Source organism: Dermacentor silvarum, chromosome 10, assembly GCF_013339745.2.
Source record: "Dermacentor silvarum isolate Dsil-2018 chromosome 10, BIME_Dsil_1.4, whole genome shotgun sequence".
In the NCBI taxonomy this organism is placed as follows: domain Eukaryota; kingdom Metazoa; phylum Arthropoda; class Arachnida; order Ixodida; family Ixodidae; genus Dermacentor; species Dermacentor silvarum.
This window is the reverse complement of record NC_051163.1, coordinates 57,944,590-57,971,806: the sequence shown is the minus strand read 5'-3', so window position 1 is coordinate 57,971,806 and position 27,217 is coordinate 57,944,590. Positions and strand designations below refer to the sequence as shown.

At 46.6% G+C, this 27,217-nt stretch overlaps 1 protein-coding gene across 1 annotated transcript; it reads left to right on the top strand.

Annotated features, from left to right (window-relative positions):
* Nucleotides 1–26,987, top strand: LOC119431988 (exocyst complex component 3). Its single transcript, XM_037699429.2, has 9 exons — nucleotides 1–554; nucleotides 2,299–2,628; nucleotides 2,892–3,023; nucleotides 5,390–5,568; nucleotides 6,376–6,754; nucleotides 8,962–9,231; nucleotides 11,927–12,217; nucleotides 16,862–16,955; nucleotides 22,661–26,987. The coding sequence occupies exons 1-9, from the start codon at nucleotides 255–257 to the stop codon at nucleotides 22,954–22,956; spliced, it is 2,271 nt and encodes a 756-aa protein (XP_037555357.1). The 5' UTR covers nucleotides 1–254; the 3' UTR covers nucleotides 22,957–26,987.
* The last annotated feature ends 230 nt before the right edge of the window (nucleotides 26,988–27,217 follow it).

Here is a 27,217-nt window from a genome sequence, read left to right as displayed (position 1 = left end):
CTTGTGCCTGCCGTCGCTTCCTGCTCCTTTATTTATTAACCACGTCGTAACTTTTAAGTTGCGTTATGTCTATCAGGTGACACGAGCGGGAAGTGGCGGATTTAGAAAGGCAGCCGGCACAAATGGCGGTTGCCGAGAGGACAGTTCGCTGACACCCTTCAACCCCGGAAGAGGGGACGTCGCGAGCAGACGCTCGCTCCTTTCCGAACCAGGGTTACAATACCTAATCGAGTAACGTGGAACTCGGGACAGCCATGGACGTGAACGCTTTGGAGGCTGAGGCCAAGGCGACGGCGATCAAGCACATCGTCACGATGCTGCAAGTGCCCGAGCAGCTGGAAAAAGTGCAGCAGTACAAGAAGCGCGTCAGCCGCAAAAAGGCGTCTGTCGAATCCATGCTCAAAACGGCGCTTCAGTCCCAGCTCGACGGCTTCCGGACCGCCCTGAATCTGCAGAAGTCCATCCCTGACGACCTGCTCGAAGTTCAGCGCAACCTCAACGAGGATGTCCAGGAGATCTTCAAGTCGTTGCCAGGGCTCACCGAGCGACTGCAGGTATACATTGACAGCTGTAAAGTTCGCTTATAAGCGGCCCTGTCTCTGCTGCTTATCCTAATTTCAATCTTCATCCTATTTTTTTGCACACACACACACACACGCGCAAACATAGCTGAGGATTAAAAATACGAAAACACTGTATGTCGAAAATAAAGCACGTACTGACATCGCGATATAACCGAAAGTGCCTCGATCAAAACGCTTTGTCTAGCTAGAGCACAGCAGCAGGGGAAAATAACGCATAAAGTGACGTTCAAAAATGAAGTTTCTCAAATAATAAGTATGCTTAATTATGGTTTGAATTAAGACTCCCACAAGGGCTTATCTCACTGTGTTAATTCTTTGCCTGTCCCTCTTCTCTTTCTTTCTTTCTTTTCTTTCTTTATTTATTTATTTTAATGACTGACACTAGATCCTTCAGGCTCATTTGTGACAGTAGTTCTACCCAGGATGCATAGCATAGCATCATAGGGTAGAACCCTACCCTGCCTACCCAGGATAGCATGCATCCTGGGTAGGCAGCTAGGGTATTAATGTGTCCTGGTAACCTATGATTGCATTTGATGCTATGTAGGGCTTATGTTGCTCTACAAGACGTGAAAACTTCATGTCTGGAAGAACTTCAAGAAGTCTGAAATCAAGAAGTGTTAGCACGGAGTGAAAAGTTCACTCTTGCAAAGCTTGCACACAAGAACGTCTATAACACGGCAATGCATGCTTAAATGTAGGTGTGTGTTAAATCTGAAATTTCTAATACAAACCAAATAGTCCTTGCTGTTCAATTTGTATTCAATTCGAGAATTTTACTATTTTGACTGTGACCACCGAAAACGATCATTTGGCAGGACCTGCCATGTGGCGCAGAAATATTTTGCCGTTGCTGTGTTTAGATTAGCACCGGTCACCAAAAGTCAAGAGAAGGAGCGACAAAAGCGGTCGCCCCTCACCCATGTTCACGGAGTAATATCGAAAGACCCATAAAGTGTCTCATGACCTTCTATATGTCATGTGCAGTTACTTTGTAATAAAAGGCTGTGTGCATTGATATACAAGACTGTGGGGAAAGTGAAAAAGAGCTGACAGTGCTCAAAAAGCAGGTGTTATTATAAATGACTTAAGAGCAGTCCAAGATGAAAATTAGTCGCCATTCAAGTAGAGCACCTCTATAACGAACGTCTCTACAATGAAATGACCTGTATAACAAAAGAATAATTGTGTCCTGGTTCTCTCGTGAGCTATGCGGTGCGCAACCTTTACAACGAAGTGACCTGAATAACAAACGATTTCGGAGCCCGCAAGCGCTTCGAATGTATTGTGATTAATGCCTATGGCCGCCCGTAAGAAGATTTTAACATGCAGCCTAGCCACCAGGCAGCGATAGCGAGCTCTACTTACCATGCTTTCAATAGTTTGTTGGCTGCCTGTTAAACTTCAAATAAGGTTTTGTGTGAGAGTGGCCTTTTGTCCCATCAGTAGCGCTGCCGCAAGCATTATCAGTTATTTGTTACCTGATCATGCATTCTTTTTTCATGGTCCCCTAGAAAAACGTGTCGACAAGGTTCTACTGTAATTAATCTTGCAGTAGGTTCTCACAAATGCAAAAATTGCAGCCACCGCGATCAGTGTATGCGAAATGGCACTGCGAAGTTCGCATATGGGGAAACCGCAGCTGCGATAATTGCAGCTTATGAAACAGGCATTATCTTTTTTTTTTTCTCTTCCTTCACTCTGCATCTTGCAGGAGGTCAAAGAAGAGAGCATCCGTCACTCTCAGTATGGAGCGGCCATCGAGAACCTGAAGCACATCTTCAACGTCCCGGGCAGTGTGCAGAAGACGCAGGAGTTGATTGCCAACGACAAGCTACTGCATGCACACCAGGCCCTGTCGGAGCTGGAGAACTCTCGTGACGACCTGCTCTACGAGCTGCACAAACTGCCCAGCCAGAGCGTGACAGACCGCAACATGCTCAAGCAGTACTTCGTGGATGTGGAGAAGCTCTCAGACGACCTAGGCAAGCAGATCTGGCTGGTGCTGAAAAGGACACTCAACTCGGTGCGCAAGGAACCGCAGGTGAGTGACAGCGGTTGGCGCTGTACCTGGCACTGCTGGTGCAGTTTTCAAGGACTCGGGAATTCTTAGATCAAGGTGGCAGACGGAGGTCCACCATCTTGGGTGCAAAATGAACCAAGGTTGTGTGCAAAAGCCCCGCATCACGCTCGCAGTGGTCAAAGCTTGTCGCAACTTTGCTTCCTGTGGAAATGTGCACATTCACTCCGTTGATGCCTCTTGGCGAACATGTCATACCAAACTGTGCCTTTTGCGCCAACGTGCAGGTGGTGGTGACTGCGCTGCGCATTATCGAACGCGAGGAGCGGCGTGACCAGGCGGCGCTGGAGCGTCAGAAGTCCTCGGGCGGTTTCCTGCCACCGAGCAGGCCCAAGCAGTGGAGGAAGCGCTGCTTCGAGGTGCGACTCGTGAATTGTGATGCCTCCGTTGATGAGCGGGGCTTTGTGTGAATCTGAGGGATGCATATTCTTTGAGGAAGACGTTATCATTCCAGGTCAGCGTGGGTAAGAGGGTAGTTCGGTGAGATCTGAATGAGTTTGAGCAGCTAGACATTTGAGAAAGTGAACAGGTGCCAGTACTTCTTTAACTCCTCTTAAAATTCATTGCTGCTCGATGACTGCCTCGCTCACTGTGGCTTGGCACATAGCTCGGCGATGGCCTAGGGTCGCATTGCAATACTTCTTTATTTTAAAAGGACACTAAATAAACAAAAATAACTTGAGCTGTATTAGTAAATTAATTTACCATTCTGCAATAAAACAAAAGCCGCGCTTACTGTTTAAGGAGGCTTGTTAAGCCTGAAAAGAAGCAAAAACAAAAAGACTGGGGGGCACCGCCACGCTGAAGTTTCCACGCCAGCTCGCTGTGGCATCATGGATTTAGACGGTGTCTGCTCACTTCTAGTTAATTTTTATTGGCAAAGATGGACAATGTAGCCATCTAAGATCTAATCTAGCCAGAGACCAAAGCTGGATAGTTTCGAGAACTTTTACTGGCCCCACAACGGGCCGAAATTCGGGAAGATACTGTGAAACTTGTGACACTGCACTAATGTGCTGGCTTTGTGGTGTCGGTGTGAAATAATTAAAGAACCCAAGCTTGGTCTTAATTTCTTCTTTTATGAAATAATGCAAATAGAGATCCTAAAGACTTTTCTGTCAGTCTAAGCTTATTTAGTGCATCTCTTTAGTGTCCCTATAGATAATAGAAATCTTTAGCTAAACATTGCTTATGGGGCGGGGAGGGCTCTGCTCACAGTTTATGCACTGTGGCACTGCTGAGAACTGCGTTGACTTGACATTTTCGATAAGGTCAGCTTGGCTGTGTAACAACAAGGAATCCTAATGGGCACACTGTCACACTTCACCCAATCGTCTCCATGGCAAAGCAAAAGCAGCATTCTGCCTTCTGCTGTTTGTATATTAGCATTGTGCATGCACACGCTAGCGCTGAGCTGATCCGCTGAGCAGCTGTGTGGAAGGTGTTAGGACGCACTGGTTCTAGAGGAGCAGACTGTAAACACTCAGCTAAAACTCTCAAATGAAAGTACGAGCCACAGCTTCTCGCTGCATGCTTTACTTTCAGCAAGTTGTGAGGAGGGCAAAGGAAATATATTTCGAGGCTCGGAATGAAAACGGGTGAGATTGGTGCCAAGTGTAGCAAAAACGGCGGTTCGCTGTTAAACTGTGGTTCCATTGCAAGTTTGACTAGGTGCATACGTGCCATCTCTCCTGAATCGATTGTAAATTTTACAAATTGGGGCTCGATCCATGGTACAAATGTTGCGTAAAGGTGTACACTGTATCGCTTCTAAGTCTCTGCTGTACCTAGATTACTGTTCCTTATGTGCTGCGTCTAAACACAAATAATCATAAATAAAGTGCATGTGTATCCCACCAAAGGTGATTCTCAGGGCAAACAAACAAAATTGCATACTTCTCCCCCCCTTTCCTCATTCACCTCCCTTTGTCATGTTTGTGAGTATCTTTACAAATTTTAACGTTCGCAGGTTGGCAGGTATGTAGATAAATGTGGAAATTCTGCCTTTTTTTTTTTATGATCACACTGGTGCAAGCCTGTTAGCATCTTTGTTTTGCTGCCCTGAAGTCGTCTTCCAGGAGTTGACAGGAATGCATTGTGGCGCACAATTCTTGTGCACGAATGCTAATGCATTACATACATTTCAGACGCAAGAGTATGAAAGAAAATTTTGAACTTCTTTCTTAGTGGTGAGGCCTGAGTGTGGGCTGCTTGGCACATCATGTGTAGAGACTTAATGAATGCGTTATTTTAGTTACCCATCACATTTAATAATGATGCCTAATAGTTGCTACTATAATAATCACAACGATCAATAACGTGCCTTCACCAAAGGATTAAATGCATAGTTAGTGGCGCACCCTCCTGAAATGACGACGATATGTTTTCTTTTCTTTCTTCCTTTCTTTCTTTCTTTTTTTTTTTTTCTTTTTTTCTGCAAGTGCTAATGATCGCGAAGTATTTGATGATGCAATCGGTGACAAAGGGTAGACGTAACGTGGCTATGTAAGGGCCTAAAAACAGTTGCTGTAAACTGCATAAAATATACACATATTAAAATATTGACAATGACTTGTGAGGTGTACTTTGAACATAAAACATTTACTTAGAAGATATGATGTACTAAAAGAATAAATGCATCCTCAGTGGATCCAGTTTTTTTCGATGTTCTCACAATTTTCGGCACATGGTTGTGGAGGCGTGCCAACCCCGTACCTTTGTACAGGTGCTGGAAAGTGCAGTCGAGGACCGCATCGAAGGCAACCAGTTTGAAGACCGGCACGAGAACAAGATGTGGCTGGTGCGACACCTGGAGGTAACGAGGCAGATTGTCCTGGATGACCTGAGGACCGTCAAGACTGTCTGCGCTCCCTGTTTCCCGCCAGAATATGACATCTTCAACAGGTGCCCACTCACTTGAGACTCTCCAGCATAATATGTGGAGGGTAACACTGTAGAGCTCGTTACTAATGCAGAATAATGCCGTCATGGATGCTGCTAACACATGGCACGTACTATGCACATCCATGTAATAACAGCTCTGTCGTGAGTGCTTTAATGTAGTGCATTAAATGCAAGCATTGAGTCAGTATAGGATGTTACCCCATTCTTTCTTCCTGTAGAAGTATGTAGTTGTTGCTGAAACAGCTAGTACATGTCTACACAGTGTGGCTAAGTCACTACGGCATTCCACTGCTTAGTTTAAAGCTACGAGTTTGATTCTCGGTTGCCGTGAAAGCATTCTGATGGGACAAAATGTGAGAAATCTCATGTACCTATTTAGATTTAAGTGCATGCTACATAATCAAAGGTGGCCAGTTATTCTTCACAGTGGTATCTCTTCACTGTTACCTTTCACTGTGACAGTCTCTCATAGCTCTAGTAATACTTTGGGACATTAAACCCCGTAAACCTACACAATACCACCCGAGGGTATCGTAAAGCTACAAATTGAAACCTTTATACGAGTTTCTCAGAAAGAAAACTTCACCGCTAAAAAAATTTTGACCTGGTCTGGGGCTCAAACGTGCGACCAGTGCATTTCCGGGACAGCTGCCCTAGCACCGGAGCTAACCGAGACGCTAACAGATCAGAGCCAAACTTCCTCTTGCAGATTTCCGTGGAACTAACTTGCCAATTCTCGCTGTCCACTTCCGAAGTGCCCTGACTTGTCTTTTATTTTTTTTTCTTCTTTGCTGTGACGCGCGGCAGGTATGTGCGCATGTACCACAGCTGCCTGTCCCGGCACCTGCAGAGCATCATTGCCAACGAGCTGGAAGGCAACGAGTACATCACGGTGCTGGGCTGGCTAACAGTGTACACCAGCGAGGAGCTAATGGGCCACCCGGACCTGGCGCTGGACAAAGAGACGCACACCCTGGAACCCCTCTTGGGCCGGCAGGACGTGCAGCAGCTGATCGACAAGTACCTGGGCACCCTGGTGGCCAACTACCAGGACTGGCTGCGCAATGCACTCCAGTCCGACGTCAAGGACTGGCACCGTGAGTGCGAGCCGGACATGGACAGCCGTGGCTGCTACCACACCTCGGCGCCCATGATCGTCTTCCAGATGGTCGACCAGCACCTGCAGGTGCGTGCACCCACTAAACTTCTATATGAGCAACAAAGGCGCTGTAACGAACAACGAGTCAAGAATGCAGAAGCTCCTCTAGCAAAAGGGGGTTAAGCCTGCTCTTCTTATTCCTCTGCACTCGCACAGAACTTCTCGTACGTTTCTTACAGTCATGAGGAGAAGCCTCTGCCATTACACATCAACTTGCTCATTTGTAAGCAAAGCAGCCAGTGCCAGTCAGACTCAGCCAAGCCAGGCACACACACCCAAGAAGGGGGCAGTATGAGGCAGCATGGACTGAAAACTTGCTGGCACGAACTTATGTGCGAAGCATGGCAAACTGTCACAGATGCAAGCAGAGCCGGCGGTGTAACACACGAGGACACGCCACCAAGGCAGTGCGAGCATTTTAGTCCACGTAACAAGTTCAACGCAACAGGCAATGGAATGAAGATTGATAGGCGTAACATTAAGGGACAGGAAGACAGCGGTGTGGATTAGAGAGTTAACAGGGATAGCCGATAATATAGTGGACATTAAAGGGGTCCTCGACCACTCCTTGGGCTTGCTGAAAAAACGGTCTGTGAATAGCATACGCTGCTGTGAACATCTCAGCCAAATTTTGCAGTCGTGCATGGTGCGTGGAGCTCGCAAGCAGAGCGCGAAGTCGCCTTTTTCTCAAACGCTCTCTTTTCTTGGTGCTTTATTTCGTAATACTGCAGATTCCCATACGCGGCTGCTATTGTCTAATAGCTGACGTCAATCAAGAAGGGTGTTTGGATCAGTGCGCTTCTTTCTACTGTCACTGTGTATATTTATTGACGCAGTTTAAAACAGGCTGAAGTAAACAAAAATCTGCTTTTAAATTTCAGTAAGAATTACGTACTTCCAGAAGAAGCCGACCATTGTCTGTTTAAACTTTGGCCACCTTGCTTATCGGTGTCGTAGCTGTCGAGTCTCGCTAATTTCAAGTAGTTTTGAACACTCAACTAGCCTCGAACCACGCGAAACTTAGTCCAACAACACACACACTTGCCAGCGCTCTCTCACTCCTGGCCACTCCTGGACACTCCTGGTTAGATGCCTTGGCAGACTTCACTTTGTATTGAGCTATTGATAGCCATTCAAAATGCACAAGAAAAATGTGGCTGCCATCCGCCGGTCAAGCTGGTGCAGGAAAAAGCTGGTCCGCTTCACGTAGCATGGCCAGACTGGAAAATGTGAGCACGAGTGCACACTCAAGCACTGTCATGCACAAAGCAAATGCTGCGCATATGCACTACAGCTGCATGTAGCTGCAGTCTGCTACTTAGCGCAGATACTGTGGCCGCTGCGATGTACCGCGACAAGTCCACTGGCTAAGCGCACTGCGGCTCGCTGAGGACAACCACGTTTGGCACGTCGTAGGCACCAAAATAAGAAGTAGTGGCCTCTACGTCAACATCCAACTGCGTGCAACGGTGACGTTCTGTAGGCGGAGCGTTGTGGGCACGCCCCGCTCCGCCGTAGCCTTCACAATGCAAGGCATTGAAGTAGGAACGGGAGCACAGCGAACGGGATCATACGCGACCTTTGATTGCCAATAATTCCGCTTCTTGACGCATTGAAGTACTTTTTGTGCCAAAGTATTTCTGAAATAGTCTATTTTAACTTCGAATGCATTTCCAACTTTAATAAAAAGTGGTTCAGGGCTCCTTTAATGGGAGAAAAATGGAGCTGCGCAGGCCATGTGACTCATAGGGCAGGTAACCGGTGCTCTATTAGAGTTACAGATTGGGTGCCAAGAGAAGGGAAGCGCACTCGAGGATGGCGGAGAACTAGCTGGAGTGATGAAATTGTAAAATTTGCTGGCATAACTTGGACTCAGCTGGAGCAAGACAGGGGTAATTGTAGATCGCTGGCAGACGCCATTGTCCTGTAGTAGACATAATAGGCTGCTGATGATAGCTCAATCCGTCATTTCTGAATAATGTTTATTTAGAGTTCATACATTCTGTATTAATTCATACTATTGTGTTTACATAGAATTATTAAATTGCTTTTACATAGAAGGTCAAGGATGCTTCATTCAATTAGCATTCGTACCTTCACTTTATAATTTCTCACATCGCTTTGCTGCACTGTGTCGGAAGCTCTTTTGAAGCTTCTGGCATTCTGTGAGCTTCTTTCGCTTGTGTGGATCGTGAGGGCGTTTGAGGTTTAAAGGACTGGTGACTGAACTCCAGGTCGCCAAAACGGTGGGGCCCGACCTGGTGCGCAAAGTGCTGACCATCAGCCTAGAGCAGACGACCAAGTTTGTGGCCTCCTACATGGAGGCAGTGAGCGAGTTCCGGGACCGTCACTTCGAGGACCGCAGTGTGCGCAAGTACTTCACCCACTACGTCATCGCCGTGGCCAACAACTGTCTCCAGTTCCGGCAACTCTTTGAGAAGTCCTACAGCGACTGCTGCAGTGGTCAGGGCGCTCTGGCCAAAGGAGACAACGAGGTGTCCCAGGTGAGCACCGTACACACTCGCCTGTTTTGCGTACCAGGTGAGGTCAACTTGGTTGACATCTTTCAGAGCGAAATGAAGGGTGCCTCATCGCGCAGGACTTTTGCTGGCTATGTAGGCAATGCTACAGAACCAAAACGTGCATGTAGCATTGCTGTAGGAACTAGCCACATAATTTCATTAGCATTTTCTAGCTTTAGGAATCGGAAACAATTTTTTTTGGCCAATATGTTCTGTAGAAATCTGCGAGGTAGATGAAGCAAGAATTGTCATCCGCCCTAGAGCAGCTCTAAGCTAAGGGACAAGAAGAGAGTGGTCTGGATCAGAAAGCAAACGGGGATAGCCGATATTCTAGTTGACATTAAGAGAAAAAAAATGGAGCTCGGCAGGCCATGTAATGCAGTAGGATGGGTAACTGGTGGACCATTAGAGTTACAGAATGGATGCCAAGAGAAGGGAAGCGCAGTCGAGGACGGCAGAAAACTAGGTGGAGTGATGGAGTTAGGAAATTTGCAGGCACAAGTTGGGATGGCCGAAGGTAACAAAATAGAGTTGCTTTATGACAGGACATAAAGCAGATGACATTTAAGAGCGGGGACAGCACTCTTGAGCGGTCGCTTTCGGAGGTACGGTCACCTTTGCGAGATTTCACATGACTCTGCGCCGGGACATGTTGACGTATACATGACTGACAGCACTGCTGGCACTGTGGCAAGCTTGCTATCTTTGAACAGGTGAACGCTTGAGGCCAGATACATGGACACATCTTGTGGAAAATCGCGTGAAATCCTGCAAAAGGTGGTTGTACAGTTAAACCTGGATATAACGAAATTGACAAATTCCCGAAAAACTTCGTTATAAAGAGGATTTCGTTATATGCAGGTTCGGCACGAAAATTCGAAAAACGAACGTTTACCGTATTTACTCGATTCTAACGCGCCCTCAATTGTAACGCGCACCCGTTTTCGTCGAAGCACTCATCCTCGAAATGTCACACCAGGTACCGGATGCGTGGATGCGTGTCGTTTCGCACAAGCGCGAGGCATTGGAAACGAAGAGCGAGCGTCACGATGACGTCGTAGCGTCGTATAGTGTTACAGTAGAACCCCACTGTTACGTTCCCGGGGGCTGCGTTTTCCCGGCTGTTACGTCGTTTTCGGCCGGTCCCGGCACAGCTCCCATAGAACCCAATGCATTGGTAACCCCGCTGTTGCGTCGCAACTGTGGGACCGTTCCCGCATCATACCTTGCGAACTGCCACCCCGCGCCGGCCCGAGTGGCCATTTTGACTTTTCATGTCGCTTGGCTTGGTGGCTTGACGGTGGCATTGGCCGCCCAAAGTGCGGGGCGGCGCGCGGTCGTTGAGGCCGTATCTTGAAAGCGATCTGCGTTGGGGCAGAGTCTAGCAGTGTAGGTGCGTCGGCGGCTCGTAGCTTTCTGCGTGCTGTGTGTTCTCGGCGCTCAGTTTGCGTTGAAGCGATGGACAACAGCCACGAAGGTCACTTCGCTTGCTTCTCCAGCGGCGCTTCCAAACGCCGCCAGCGTTTGACAGCGCGTGTCCGCGCTCATCGAGTCTGATGTGCCACAGCGTGTACCAGCACGTCGGCAACATCAGCTGGAAAAGGAGGGAGTGCCGGCTTGGCGGGCTAGGCCAGCTGCAGCAAGCGGCAGGATCAGATTTGAATGAAGGGAGGGGGAAAGGTCACGCCCGCGGCGGCAAGATCGCCGGGTCGAGGGATGCAGGGCCGCCTCGCACACGTGCGCTCGCTTCGCATTCCATCACGGCGGAGAAGGTGCTTCTGGTTGCTGCTCGCGCAAAAATGACAAAATTTGGGGCAAAATCTCTAGGTGGTCGGAGGGGAAAATTCGTTATATCGAGGGGGTCTCCCGCTGCCACTTCGTTAAGTAGAGGTCTCAAATACATGCGCTTCTATGGAGTAACGGCGGGGAATCGAAAAACTTCGTTATATCCAGGAATTCGTTATATGAAGGTTCGTTATAAGCAGGTTTAACTGTAGTATCCGCAAAAGATCTCACTCAAGAATACCACCCCAGATGAGCACCGCACAGCAGTCCTGTGTGTTGTCTGCTTCAAGTGATCTGCCATTGAAAAGGGACATTTTCTTTCATTCCACCTAAAGAACAAAACGTCTTTGATGTGTAATCACTTGAGAGTTTGCATGCAATAGCAAGTTATTCACCTTGTCTGAGCTATATGCAACGAATACTGAGAACCACTTACAATAACACACATTTTAATCACATGCTGTGCCATTAAAACAACACAACGAAAATACTTTCGTGAATTATACAGATTGAACATACTTTTTACACCACTTTATTTTTAGGAGACAATCCACTTGTACCCCTTACATACATCTTTTATTCTTTAGGCGACACTGTTTTGTTAAATAAACTTTACGGTAATGCAACTATGGTTACTTCTACATTTTATTGATATTATCGTCCTGTGGATGGTGCAGCATAGCCTTAGTTGCTTTTGTGCTATTAAGCCTTGAATGAACCAACTAACATCTTGTCTGAAGCCTCTTGTGTGTCATATGTCTTGCAAGGTGTGTTAGCATCTGAACTTTCCTTCGCTTCTTTCTCTCTACACCCGGTTAGAACGTTGTCTGCTTGCATCTAGTTCACAAGGCACATTGCCACTAGTACTTGCTCACAACTGCCGTTCTCGCAGGTCTACCACCGGCTGCAGCAGAGCTTAGAGCGGCTACAGGAGCGTACCCTGGACTCGCTGCGCGATGAGCTCTTCCTGGACCTCAACAAGGAGCTGATGGACGTGATGACTCGCAAGTGGCTCCTCACGGGTTCCAACATTATCGACACGGTCTCGGCCACTGTCGAGGACTACTTTCGTGACTACGCCCGCCTGCTGCCCAGGAACCTCGAGATATTGGCCGTCAAGGTGCAGTGGGCATTGGCTCGGTCGTACATACACGCCATCCTGCAGCGCAAGATCACCTTCAAGGTGGGTGTCTCGCACTTTTGAGGACCAATGTGAGCAAGCGGCAATAGGAGGACAGAGAGGCAGGATTCACAAACTGCATACCTGCAAACAGGGGTTTATTCAGAATTTCGATTTGGGGGGGGGGGGGGGGGGCACGCCGTATGGGGGGGGAGTCCCCCATACGGCGTGCCTCATAATCAGAACTGGTTTTGGCACAGTACGTACATCCGGTACGTACAATATCCAAGAAAACTACTAGGCCAACCGTGGCTGCCCCATTCACGAATTAATAATTAAAAAAGACAACTGGGACTACACAAACTATACAGTTGCACCGTGTCACCTCGCACATACGTAAAATACCCGACATGGTTTCTTGGCCCACATCACGTAGGGTCGGTACATTAACTGCAAATATTCTTCTGTGTCTGTGCGAGCGATTGCTGTTCGTGGGTGCTACCGCTGGAAGGCTTGCGGGTGCTTGTGAAACTGGTATCGGCTCGAGAGACCTAGTTGTGTTGGTAGCGGCGAATATGGGCAGCTCCAGTGTGACTGAACGCATACGGCTATGACTATAGTATAGTCCATGACTATAGTACGGCGCGCAGCTCTGAGCGCCAGAAGTTGCACAGACAAAAACACACGGACATGTCTTGCGTTTACCGTGACGTCAAGGTTTCTCCGCTCCCTGCAGGTCGTAGTGTAGCACTGTCGTCTGCGCGCTGAACATCAAAATATGGCCTCAAAATTTGGACTACGTAGCGTCCACCTCCGCAAAAAGTAAAGATTTCTTAAAGCGGAGGGTCGGGTCGCGGGTTGGCAGGTATGCAATGCATCTTGAAGTGCATGGGATCAGCGTAATTTTTTTTTCTAGGATGAGTGCCTCTCTGTAAGAGGGGAGGGAGGGGTGTATAAATCCCTGGCCCAGAGTACGTCGTGAACATTCTAAGTGCTGTTACCCCGGAAGTTTCATTCGTTGCATAGAACAACGTTCAGGCTGGCCAGTGACCGCGCTTGGCCGCGTGTCCTTGAGTTAACGCTGCCATTCAACATGTCCCCAACAGGAGGCCTTGGCACGTTTTCTGATAACCTATGACGTCAACGCGGCGCATATATTAAACTGAAGGTCTTAGGTTTCTATGTTGGTGGTGCCCTTGGCGGTGACCATGGCAAAACTGCGCCGTGAGAAAAAATGGCAATTGCAATTAACAATGATGTTGGACCCTAGAAATCTGCTCTAAAACAAACTTGCACTGCTCCAAAACTCCCCTTTCATTGCTCCAAAGCTGCTCAAAAACAGCATTATTCCGGCTCCCTGAGCTGCTCCAAAAGGCTCAAGCCTGCTTTCACCCCTTCACAGTGGAGTGCTGTGTTGTCTGCCACGTGCTGTTTCACCACGAGCCAGTTAGTGGAAAGCGGACGCAATGGACCATCACAATGGAACAGAAGGAAGCTATCTAAAGGCTGTTGCGTTGGGTGCCAAGTCACTTGTTGCACATGCCTAAGATTCTTTTTGTTGTTTTATTCAGATTTCATCGCATGCGTGGCCGTGTAGTGGTTCCGTGGGCCGCAAAGCCGTCTTCTTATTTCCATGTTCACAGTTGTGAACCCCATCAGGCATATATTGCAGTAAATGACAATAATGAGTACAACAAAGTAACGGATATAACGAAGTAGTATCAGCTCGCCCTTCGCCTTCGTTATAACGAGGTTCGAGTGTAGAGACTAGTTCCGTAAGCAGTAAAAATCGGCAATGGCAATGCCATATTCACCACAGTAGCTTAGTGCACTATGGTGTTGCCTAAGGCGACCGCGCGCGCTTTGATGGGCCCGAATTGCTGAAATGCTCATGTGCTACTTGTACTTGGGTGCATGTGAAAGAACCCCAGGTAGTCAAAATTAATCCAAAGCCCTCCACTATGGCGTACCTCATAATCAGACTGTTGTTCTGATATGCAAGACTCCAGAATATTATTTGATGTCAGTTTAACAGCTAAGTCATAAAAATAATGTGTTGCTTGTCAGTGCTTGCTGTTTCAAGTTTGCTGCTGCTCGTGTGCTGTGCCTAAATGTAAATCATTAAGAAAGTCTATATGTATCCCACAAAAGGCGCATGCTCAGGGCAACCTTTAAAACAATAAGAGTGCATTCCCCTGCCACTTATCAACGTAGTGCGCAAGGGATTGTTACAAATTTTAAAGCTCGCGGGTCGGCAGGTATGCAATGCATCTTGAATAGAAAACCATTTCTTTGCTCCATCGCACAACGGGAACCAGTGGCCCTCGACTTAATCAGTAACGCGCTTCAGTAACGCTCCTGAAAAGGAAACAGTTGTCATCCAAATGGGAAGTAGCACAATGCTAAAAAGAAAACCCACACAAGTTTCTCAGAAAGAAAGTTATACAGTTGAAGAAAAATTTCGTCTGGTACAGGATCGATTGGCGATAAAACCTAGTCTGTCACGGTATTCGTGCGCATGTGCAGCATTTTTGGCTCCTAAAGCGAACAAGCCAATTGGACGCACCGTCACGCTCTGCTCAATCAGCTCTGCCAGAGCGAGGGCAATGTTCTGGCTTCCACTGCTGGCTTTAGCGTTTTGCCCACATACATTAGCATTCTTGCCGATGAACTGTGTTCATACTACATTGCGGTGTACACACTGGACTAAGCGTAACGGACGGTAAATTTCTGTAGAAATCTATCTAAACCTTTCATTCGGCACTGACAAATGCTGACTGGTTTTCATTCGTCTCGTCTCGTGCGCCATCGAGGTGTGACGCCGCTGGCAGTGTTCCCTATCACGCCAGCTTTCCAAGAGACACCTTCAGTACCGTTGTACTGAAGGCGTGAAGCTGACAATTTTTATAAAACTTCCTCCGCCTTGTGGATTTCTGCTGAGCTTATTAGCCATAGTCAGTAACGCTCCTTGACAATTTTTTAGCTATAGTTTTATTATCGGGTACCTTAAAAACATATGAGGGGACACTGAGCACACACGTCAAATCATGGTCGAAGGTGAGCCAATGACCTTGCATGGCTCGACCTTGCCTCAGATTCAAATTGGATGTGATAATTGCACTCAACCTCGTTCGTTGAGTTTGAGGTGCTTTTGGTCTCGCCTCAGCTTTCAGCCGCAGCCAGCGACCTCACCTTGACCTATCTCAGCCCCGTTATTGAAGTCAGTCACGTGTTCAACATCATTTCTCATCATTATCTCAAGAATTTCTTGAGATGATTGCAGCAGCTGCTGTGAGAGCCTGCAGCTTTCGCAGTAATTTCTTCTGCTGAAAATGTGTGGATGGGTTGCTAAGTTGGATTCGTAGTCCATTGTACATCAGAGCACTACTATTACGAAGTCACCGCTCTTAGTAAAACCTTGTGTGGCTGGATGGCATGGTTAGAAGCATTCATGTCCTTCTAATGGATCATTGGATTCTCACGTGCTAAAAAGTTTAGAAACCATCCGCTGGTTTTGCCAACATAAGTTCAGATAAAAGCCACCGAGAGAACGAGAACACCAGCTCCTCGCTTTTCTCGGCTCAGCCCAAAGCAATGCTGGCAAAGAAAAAACCAATTCACACACTCCAACTGGCTCAGGTTCAGAGTATGCTTATGGTACGTTTGCTATTTCGCAAAGAAAAGAACCAATTGACGCACTCCATCTGGCTCAGATTCAGAACATGCTTATGGTACATTTGGCTAGTTCCTACCAGTCTCCAACTCAAATTGCAATGCTGCGGAAAACGATCAAGGTTGGAGCCAGAGAAGGCATGTGTTCAGCCACTTCCCAGAGCAATATGAGGCTGGAAGCAGCGACACATCAGCGCCGCTTCTGTTGAAGCGAACAGTCATCTCCAACATAAAAAAGCAGAAGCCAATGTGACCAGTATTCTAGCTGATCTTTAGTTGTGCTCTACGGGGCAACTCTCGAACAATCACTTTCGAGGGTACCTTCACTTGGGCACAGGATGCGTCTCCGACCACGGGCGACATTGTTCCTGGCACTGTGCTAGGGCAGCCTGCTTGGCACTGTGGCAAGAAGGCTGCCACTCATAGATGCCAATGCATCTGGCGCGAGTCATGCAATCTCTCGGAATTGTTCGTCTAAGAGTACCGGCCCAGGACGAAGGCAAAAGCACCTCCGAGGGCTCTGAGTGCACCTGGAGAATGTGTTCCGAGTGGTTAGTTTTGGCCAGTCGACGATAAGGCGAGCGGCAAGCGCTCGGAGCAATGAGTCAAATGGTGGCGCATCGCCCAATTGGCTGGCCAGTGGCAACTCTAGAATTCCACGTTATCGGTGCGTTGCTGATGACCTGGCATCTGCCAACGGGAACTAGTGTTCTGTGCTTTCTTCTTCCTTACTTGTTTTATTTTTAATTTTTATTTCTTCCGGTTCTTTCAAGGGATTTGCAATTATCCAAGCATATTTGCTCAGAATGACTAAGTTAAGACAGTTGATAGGGGTTCATGTCAGAAAAGAAGGTAGGCATGCAGACGCAAGCACGAGTAGAGGGAAGCGGGCAACACAACAGGTCGTGTTGTCCGCTTCCCTCGACTTGTGTTCGTGTCTGCACGCCTACCTGTTTTATACAGTGTGAATACTATTTGCTCACCTGATCACCTAGAGGACACCTGACGAGGGTGCCGCAATTCTTAACGTTGCAGGGTTACGAGGAGCGAAAGGATGCAGCCGAGAAGATCAACCGAGAGAGTGACAAACTTGCAGAGTTATTCAGGAAGGCCACACCACCGTCAGCAGGTAAGAGTGAAAGTATCAACGGCTTATTGTGGGCACCAAGCACAAAGGAAGGGCAGTTCAACATGGACGTATAAAAGCAGTTTATGTAAAGCACTTGCTTTTCTGTCACTGTCCAAGTACATATGCACTGCACAGAACTTTCCTTATTTCTTGGCCTCTCTTTCTTCTGAGGCTTATTTATATACATATATACATATATCTTTGTATAGCTGAATAGCATTGAGAGTAAGTAAACAATGGCAGTGACAGAGTGGAGATGCGTATATACAAAATGCCGCAGTTTCGCCCAAAAGGCAAAGCATCGATTGCGAAAGCAAATTAGTAGACAGCTATACGAAGTAAGGATAGTAGTTTTATCAGCCATTAGCTTACTAACTAAACTAACAAGCAAGGTGTCACGTGCGCACAGGCAAACATAAACACATCTCATTCGGATGAGCATGGACACTTGCTGTCAAAATGCTGGCGTGAGGGAGAGCGGCAGCAGCAGCGAGCAAATTGACCTTTGTGCTTCAATGCGAACCAAGCTGCGAGAACACAGTGCACACGAAGCTATAAGCCCTCAGCGCACCTAAACTCTGTACTCATCGCAGATCACTTTCAAAGCCCGCACTTAGCTGTACCATATGCAGCCGTTGCCAGGAGTAGAATCCCCTCTCCCCCCTCAGTGCCCTGCGCCCACTGGAAGCCAGCACCCTTCCTCCCCACCTTTCTCCCTTGCGCGCAAGATCAAGCCACCATCCTCAGCTCACCCTCACACTCTTCCACTCGCACCTACAGTGTATGGTGCGCGACCACAGTGTTATCACACTTGGAGTTTATATGGAACATCACGGTGACGCCGACGACGGAAATGCGCCTGGAGTGTCCATACAATTGCTATCGCAATAAAATGTAACCTTTCCAGAAAAAAAAAAAAGGCACTTGATGCAGACTTGGACTTCAGTTGATTAATTCAATACTCACTTGTACCAACTTTCGTAAACAATATTGAAATGTTTTGTGTAGTTTTCTTCAATTAAGCCATTACTAAAATATGCGCTAGTGCTACAGCAAGCTTGGAAGCTTTATCAAGGCGCGCAGTATCTGCATCTTGCTCTAAAGCGTTTGTCAAGGCACACTGTTGCGGCGATTGGTGAGCAAGCGTGTAATTATAATAGAGTTTAATAGTTCTAAACTTGGAACACAATAAAACTGCGCCAAATTCTGAGCTACCTGGCACATCATTCTTTTTGTCTGTAAAGACTTCTGAACTTACAATGCATGTTGGACATATGGTTTGAGCTTAATTTTATATCTTGAAATTGATTGTTTTTACCAGCTGACCTCTAATACAGGCGCGGATCCAGAGGGGATGTCCGGATGTCCTGACCCCCCCCCCCTCAGATTTCTGTATCGCCCCCTCGCTGACAGGGGGATGGCCCTGTCGCAAAGAAAAATATGGCCACTAGCATTCTTCAAAAGTATTTTTCGCGAGTACCAGTGGTATCAGCCATGTAGAAGTAAAGCTAGCTCGCTCACAAGCTTAGTTGTATTCCGTAGGAGTGTGGTGTCGCGAAGTTGTGGTAGTTATTTTTTCTCATTAACACCTTGGACCTCCTGGCGCCTGCCGTCTCTTCCCATCGGTGGCGTCAAATGAACGAGGGGACGTGCCTTTTGCCAAGCACGCCAAAGTCCGCTCGAGCGCCTTCGCGCCTGATTAACTTAGTTTCCCCTTGGGGTGTCAATGGTTGCCTCATTGGCTGTCATTGGTTCCGCGACCAACCCGCTTAATGAAAGAGATCTCTCGCTGAAGTGCTCATATATAAATAATAACAACAGCTAAACTAAGAACTACGCATAGGCAACTTTTCTTTAACTGTAGCACTCATTGTGATCACAGTTATACGTTGACAATATCCAGTACGAGCACAGTGCCGTTCGTACGCTACAAGTTTTTCCTTGTAACTTCGCAGTTTTATTGTCCTACATTAAGCATAGGAGGCTCAAGCCCGCCGGATCCGTTTATCTGAGTGGGCGTTCTCGCGGAGCGGGGCGAAGCCTAGAGCCGCGGCTGCGAAGTGGGGGAGCGTGACGTCAGCGGCCAACGCCAGTGCGCGGGCCTAGGATGGCGTCGCGTGGTTAGAGAAACGGGAGCAGATGTGCGCGCCTTGTGTAAAAGGATGAAGTCGCGTAGGAAACAAAACATGAAGACACTGGCTCGCGCTCTCAGCTACTACGCCACATCGTTATTCTTGTAGGTGGCGTCGTGAGCCTTCATACGCGGTGATTCGCATATCGTAAACAACCAGCGTAGTGGTTGCTGCGTTGGAGCGGAGCGTTATGTCCGTATTCAAGAACGTTCCTCTAGTCAACACACCACCACGACTCAAGAGAGAAGATGGCACCGCCCTCCCTCCACAGAAGTGGTCACTGAGCTTCATGATCATTCACGGGAATTCTTGAGAATTGTCGAGTCTTTATCAGTCGAGAAGCGGCGCTGTGCTCAACAAGGTAGAGTGGAGTAAGAGTTTCGAGTCGAGGGCTGTTTGAGAATACGGGAGTTAGTCCTCCTAAGCAAACGAAGGTGTCTCAGCCGAACACAAAGAATCTCCTTAAAAATCAAGGTGTCCCAACAGGACTCCAAAGACGGACCCGTGCTTATGCATTTATAATGAACCTGCAAAAGATCATCCCAAATATTATTTTAAGAAACAATACAGGCTAGATATACCGGGTGGTAAAAATTAGGCTTTATGGGTTTCTTAAAATTATGCACTGGGAGGCACATGCAGACCACCTGCGCAAATCAGTTATGTGGCCAGGCGGACACAAAGTGATATGATAATTATCGCTGTCAGCAGCCCAATTAACCAAAATTGAATAATTAACCTTTTATTGACTGAAGTAAGTGTGTATGTTTGTATTCAAAAGTTAGAGGCAGTCGTGTTTCTACACAGTTTCACTTGGAAGAATTCTTCTAGCATGTCTATGCTCCGAGATATCCAACTCCAAATTTTAATTGTCATTCGCATGATTACGCATGCAAGAGAGTGAGTATCGGCGCAAAGCTCCTCCCTGATGTGACGCGGCTGCTGCGTGCGGCATTTAGTCTGACAACGGGGCGGAGGCATTGGCAAAGATAATAACTGTCCACCTTCCCCTCACGGCTGGCGAAATGAAAAAAAAAATCTAAGAACCCGTAACCGTTGTCGTAACACGCAACCGCGCAGCCTATAAAGATGGCGGCAGCTGCCATGCCGAGATAATGGCGCGAGCGGCTTCTCCGCTCGCGCCATTATCTGCGTAATGGTGACTAGACGACCGGGCATGGTCCTTGTCTGGGCTATGCAAATAAAGTGACTGCCGATTCCCAAGTATTGTAAGCTTTATTGAAATCAAGAGCAACAACTGCACCATCAACAGCAGAAACCTTTTTAGCTATGCTAACGAATATTTCATACTGCCGCTTTAAGTTTGGTGTTGTCATGCACAAATCTCATGACAACATTCCACCCATCAAGATGTCAATGCCCTAAAAATGTCCAAAATGCCTCCCTTCCACAGCAACGCAAAGCATAAACTGCTCTCGCGTCGACTCGATTATTCTGCGCAGTACGACAATTGAAATTTGGAGTCGGATATCTCGGAGCACGGACACGCTAGAATAATTCTTCCGATTGATACTGTTTAGAAACACGACTGTTTCTAAGTTTTCAATACAAACATACCCACTTACTGCAGTCAACCAAAAATAATTGTTCAATTTTAGTTAATTGGGCTGCTCACAGCGATAATTATCATCTCACTTTGTGCCCACTTAGCCACATAACTTATTTGCACAGGTGGTCTTTGCGTGCCTCCCAGTGCCTAATTTTAAGAAAACCATAAAGCTTAGTTTTGAACACCTTGTATTATCAGGCGCAGCCGCCAAGCACATGGTTGTATTGGATAACGTCCTTTTCCTATAAGCTCGGAGAAACCGATACCTGTCTTCGCTACAGGTCTTCTTCCTCTTTCTGGGGTTTTACGTGCCAAAACCAATTCTGATTATGAGGCACGCCGTAGTGGAAGGCTCCGGATTAATTTTGACCACCTGGGGTTCTTTAACGTGCACTACAACGCAAGCACACGGGCGTTTTTGCATTTTGCCTCCATCGAAATGCGGCCGCCGCGGGCGGGATTTGATCCCGCGATCGCGTGCTCAATGCCTGAGCTGACTGAGCCACCACAGAGGGCTACAGGTGTTGCTCTAGCCGTATAAAACGCCGGTTTATCGTGAGCAAAAAATGGTAAATTTCGGTAAATAAGAAAGGCTACTATCATCATCATTATCATTGACAGAAGCTGACCCCCACCTCAGAAAAAACCTGGATCCGCCCCTGCTCTAATATATGTATATACCGTTACAGTCAAACACCTCTACAGCGAAATGACCTCTATAACAAAGAATTGATTTTGTCCCGGCTGAATTCGTATCTTACATATGTATTCTGAATGCCTCTACGCTACCTGTGCAGTGAAGGAATTTAGGCATCCCCGACAACCGATTTGTTGCTTTATAGCAAATGCCCCGTAGCCTTGCTGCCACGGCCCTCCGCAGAGGTCACCAAGGTGTGGTCTGCGCTAGCGACAGAGTTAGCGATGCACTTGGAGAGCGTGCCAATGTCAGTACTACAGTTGGACCTCACTATAACGAAGTCGTATCTGACACGAAAATACATTCGTTATATTCGATATTTGTTATAAGCATATATTCGCTGCACAGTAATATTTTCGAGAAATTTATATGTTTACTTCGTTATATCCGATAATTTGTTATATACGTGTTCGTTATATTGAGGTTCGACTAGTCCAGCTGCACTGCACCAGCAATCGCTCAACTCGTAGTATGCTGCTTTTTATAACACCTCAAACGGGTGCGATGGCTGATACGTCACAGTTGATGGCCACGTGATGCAATCGCAACTGACGACCGATGTCTTCAAAGACATCTAATGCGAAAAAGACTCTAACGTCAACAAAAGCAACAGTGATGAAGATCCTGTAAACGAATTAAAAATTTTGACGGCGAGGGAAGTGATAGCGCTATTCGATGATCTGCAGCTTTACTTTGCGGATGCTGTCAACTGAAGTGCAGTAAGGTTGGCTGAAGTTGCACAATCTGTCAGACCAAGTGTGCACAAAAAAAATTGGCAGCTTATTTCACTAAGTCTCTCTTAAGTTCATCTCAGAAAGGTTTTCTTTTGTTGAGTGTGCTTAACCTGCTCTATTGTGAGCGGTACAGTGCGCAACCTTTACAACGAAGTGACCTGAACAAGGAAGGAATTTCGAGGTCCCAAGCACTTTATTATAAAGGCATTTCACTATATATATATATATAAATATATATCATTTGTAAGTGGAAACGTTACAAAGTCAGAAAGTAACAAAACTGCGCAGACGTAAGCCAAATGTTATGGTGTACATATTAAAGCAAGCTGAAGTTACACAATAGTTAGTCAAGGCAATAACGCAAAAATTGAATTGGATTGGCAACTAGCCACATCAGGCCATCGAACCAGATATTTATGTATATGATTTTAGTGTCGTTGATAATAAAGTTCTATTGATTGGTTGATTGTGGTACTGTGTGCAAGAGAGATTTGAACTTTCTATTGCAAGTTCTTTCAGTCGCAGCTTTATACAAACAGACTGTTTCTTTTTTTTTTTTCATGCCTGCACAGCAAGTTCACGCAGGGGTGGCAGCATGAGTTCGCACGGTTCCTTGCCGCTGGACGCCCTTCCTCTGCTCGCGGAGGTGCTCAAGATGAAAGACACGAGCCTGCTCAGCCTGGAAGTGTCGGGGCTCATCAAGCGCTACCCGGACATCTCGGGCGAGCACCTGCAGTCGCTGCTGCTGCTGCGCGGCGACATGTCACGCAACGAGGCGCGCACACTGGTGGCAGAGATGCGCTCGGACGACCAGCCCCACGGGATCGGCGCACCCAAGAGCGTCTTCTCCGACATTGTGCTCACATAGCCCTTGAACAGGACTCGCGAGTGGACTTCTTTTGGCGAGTCCGTATGTGCGTGTGCGAGCGGAGACCACCTGTGGAGCAGCACCTCTCAGCTACAGACTAGATCCTTCACCCCAAGGTGGCAAACGGGAGGCTGACAAGGAACTGCTTATTGAAGCAGTTCAGTGGAGTAGCAGGAAGAGCCTGTGCACAGGTTCCCACATGGGGGCACTGGAGGGGGCAAAGGCCAACCTCCTGGGTCGTGCCCCTCGGATCTGATCTGCACCCCCCTCCCCCCTCCTTCCCCTCATCCCTGCCTCTGTGTACGTCACCTTGTTTCACACTAGCTACATACCGACTAGCTGGATAGTTGTCAAGTGTCTCGAATGAAGTCACTCAGTAATGTTTGAACAGAGATGAAGGTTCAGTATTGGGCTTATTTATTAATCGCTGGGCTCTTTATATAGCGCCCTTAGTCTTCACCATAATGTAAAGTCGGCCACAAATGTTTAAGGGACACGGGATTTGCGAAAAAACTGAATTGCCACAAAGCACGGGCACAAAGCCTGAATTCAGGAGTTTTCGTGTGTAGTAGCCTTTATGACCTACGTAGTTATTTATTAAACTAGAAGTGCTGTGCCTTTACAGGAAGCAGCATTTCATATCTCTTGTGAAACCCGTGCCCCGTAAACATCTGTGGCCTGCTGTACATGGCGCTGTTTTGAATTGCCCGACTCTAACGTAATTATTCGCGAGTGATTCGTGCGGCGAGACAAATCTTCAGCCCCTCCAATGGGCTTCGGGGTGCCTTGCCCGTTTTGCACCCTCACGTCCGGTGTGCCCGCCTATGAGTAGTAATGATATTAAATGGACGTAGTGGAGCACAGTGCAGTGCAATAAAGTTAGGCTTACCCACAAGTTTGTGGGTGGTCTGCATGAAAGTGTGTCCTATTGCAACAGTGGTTACTATGATGCACTAATAACGTTATTGAAAAGCAGTAATGTTAAACCTCAATTTAACGAAGTTGATATGACTCATTAAGCCCATTCGTTAAATCATTTGTGCAGATAACAGTACACTTATTGAAGAGGAAAAGAAATTTCACTTTCTGCCTGCATACGCACTTATCTTAGTGAGCCCATTGAGCACCTCTTGTGTTCCCTAATGGAAGCGGCAAGCATTCTGAACTGGTAAATGGCATCCATCACCTGAACTGAACCCGGCACCTAAATCTAGCACACCCAAGTTTCCTCCCAAAACTTTGTCAAATTGGGTGAGACGTTTAGTTCACTTGATTGGTTTGAGCATCTTAATGCATTAGGCTCGATGAATATGTGTCGGGAAATCAAAAGCACTTCGTAAAATTGTGTTTCATTGAATTGGAGATTTGACTGTACTATCAGTGAAGAAATTGGGAGAGCATGGGTTCCACAAAAGAAAGCTGTATCTTCAGTTAAAGCTGGAAAAAACTACAACGAAAGGTTATCAAAACCCAGAGCTTTCACTCATTTAGTCGTTCCCAGCCAGCCATGCAATGCTCTGCCAAACATGTACCTTCGAGCAGTATTTTAATGCGACAGCGTTAAGGGCCCCGTGTCACAGAAAATCTGGTGTCGGCGTCGGGGGCGTTGCCTGGCCAAGAAAATCATCCCGAACCACCCCGACCGCGTAGTCCCTCCATGTGTGTTAGTGAACAAACATTGAATTTCTCAAAGTAATATCCGTCAGAAAATTGTAAAGTACGACTTGACCACAACCTGCAGACATGATAGCGTCGAATTGTAATTTGAATGTACGAGAAAACAATTCTGTTACGAGGAAACTCAAACACAAACCCCTTTTCCAGCATTTCTACCATAAAACAGCGGCGCACCCAGCTATGTTATTTGCAAAAACACCATCCAGATGGCGCTCTCTTCAGCAGGTTAAGGAGCCTACATGCAAAACTGTTTTAGGGTGGTGACAGCACCAAAAATTTGACCGCTATTTACCGCCAAATTTGCTGGGTAGTCATTAGCAACAAGTTATAAGGCACGATGGCATGCTCGTGGTAGTGTTATCTCACGCCAAGAATGTGAACTGCATTAAGCATTGTCGCCTTCCAGTTGTACATAATATATAAATGGTGTTTTTCTAAGTTTGCTGTAATAAAGACTGTCCTTACTAGTCTGTTTAACTAAAACGTAGACGTGTCATGTACGGCGCTCAGACACACCATGTGTCTCCGGCTGCTGAGGCCAAAGTTTATTAAAAGAAGTTAATTTCACGTCACCAAGGGTTGCAGGAAATGTGATCTGTTGGCTGGTCTTTCGCCATTTTGTGCCCCAGATTTAACCCGCCAATTTAGCTGGCAGTGGCAAGTACCCTTACAAAGGCCTGTCGCCACCCTAAAACAGCGTTGTATGTAGGCTCCCTACTGCAGGTCAAACTGGGACTTCACCTGCCAAATGCGTTTTGGACACGCGTGCACCTTGGGGTAACAGCAAACAATTAATGAAGTAATAAAGAAAAGGTCCTAGGGCCTTCACATTTTGATACAAGATGGCTTATACTGCCCCTGGGAAAAATGTCTTCCCAGCAATGCATTTGTGTTTAAAAGTGAAGCCGACTTTAAGGGGGTCGGTGTAAGCTGGTTTTCCCACGTTGTGTGTTGCAGTGAAGCCTACTCATAAAGAAAAATGCAATGAGAATGGGGCTCGATAATGCTGTCGCGTTCCATTCTTAAAGGTGAAGCTTAAGCGTCCTCCAATTTTTTTTTTGCACAGTCTGGGTATCCAACGTGTGAAAAAAAAAATGTGACACTGTGCTTGTTGTACATGCTTGCATAGGCTGTTGCTCAAAATCCCTCCTAGCATTCCCGGGAACCATGGAAATTCAGCTTTCTGCCGAATGTCGTGTTTTACAAACTTTTCACACCGAGGGTATGTGGCAGCAACGCTGGGATAAGTCATGCTTGCTATACACAAGCAGTAGTGGTTTGCACGAAAGAGCTTTGCATTATCTTTTGTTGCAGAATTAACCGTGTTGGTAAACTAATGCTTTCGGTGGAGGTGTGAGGAGGGCCAGCTATGAGAGCTGTGTAAACAAAGCCATGTGTTCAATCACTTGTTCACTGTTTTGGGTGTCTCATTGCCTAAAGATACATTTCAAAGAACATGAATTGTAGGTTTATGTCTGTGTTATCAATGGCAAGCTAGATTATCTCTCGCAAACAGCTGCACTGCGCATCAGTTGATTAACTCAGTCACAAGGATTCACTCTCATTTCATAGATGTGCTAGGAGTAACTAACTCGTGGAACCAAACAGCTTAGTTGGTGCATTCGAACCTAGATATAACGAAGTAAATTGAAATTTTTCTTGATATCAGCTTGACTAATAGTAATATATGCTTTATAACAGATATTGACTGTAACGGAGGTATATTCACATCAGATGCGATTATGATCGGTGTTTTTAAAAGCAGCCATTACTGACAAATTTTAAGTGTGGCCTAAAAGAAGGTAATCTTGACGTAAAGCTGCACAAGTTTTCCAAATAAAAAGTTCATAACACACCGCATCAGTTAATGGAGCTGTATTCTATCGAGTTATGCGTGACTGACAATCTAGCATGCTTGTTTGTCGCATGCCATACCTCAAGCATTGTTGGACACTTGGCTATTGAAGGGTTGTAGCTGTGTGCCCAGGCCAAGCATTGGAGCCACAAGTGAAGCAAGATAAAACTTCAGGGAGTGTCAAGAGCTCTCCTCAGCTGCATTTTGTCGAAGACAGAGCGGCGTCAATTGTATCAAATTGCGACACACATCGTGATGACATTCTTTTGCAGTGTCCGACAGCAATTCTGTCATTGCAATCTGTGTGTACACGAATTAGCATTAACATCGGTTGTTTGCTTGAAGCCTCTTTGAAATGATTTGTGCATCTGTTACTGTTTATTTTGTTGTATGTGTATACAAGACTATGTATCATGCTTAATATATTGTTCTTGCTCGCCAGAGCACTCCCGTGCAAACGCTTCTTGAAACCGTCATTAAATGGCACTTTTGAACAGTATTCCAGTCTCTCCGACTTTGCAGCACATGTACCAATCTTCACTATGCTATAATGACAAATAATGTCCTTTTAAAAATAATTTGATTTCTTTTTTTTTGCTTTTTCATCCCATTGTGCCACAAGGAAGACCCACCTGATGTGTTATTCTGTACAACTCTAGAAAAACTTTCTTTTTTCTGGGATCACTGGCTTACTTGCTGCAGAGGCTATACAGCACTTCACTGGTGAGT

Excerpts from the sequence above, each read along its gene's own strand:
- LOC119431988 (XM_037699429.2), top strand. The coding sequence starts at position 255 with ATGGACGTGAACGCTTTGGAGGCTGAGGCCAAGGCGACGGCGATCAAG. Across the intron at positions 555-2,298 it reads GGCTCACCGAGCGACTGCAG|GAGGTCAAAGAAGAGAGCAT; the intron begins GTATACATTGAC and ends TGCATCTTGCAG. Across the intron at positions 5,569-6,375 it reads GAATATGACATCTTCAACAG|GTATGTGCGCATGTACCACA; the intron begins GTGCCCACTCAC and ends GACGCGCGGCAG.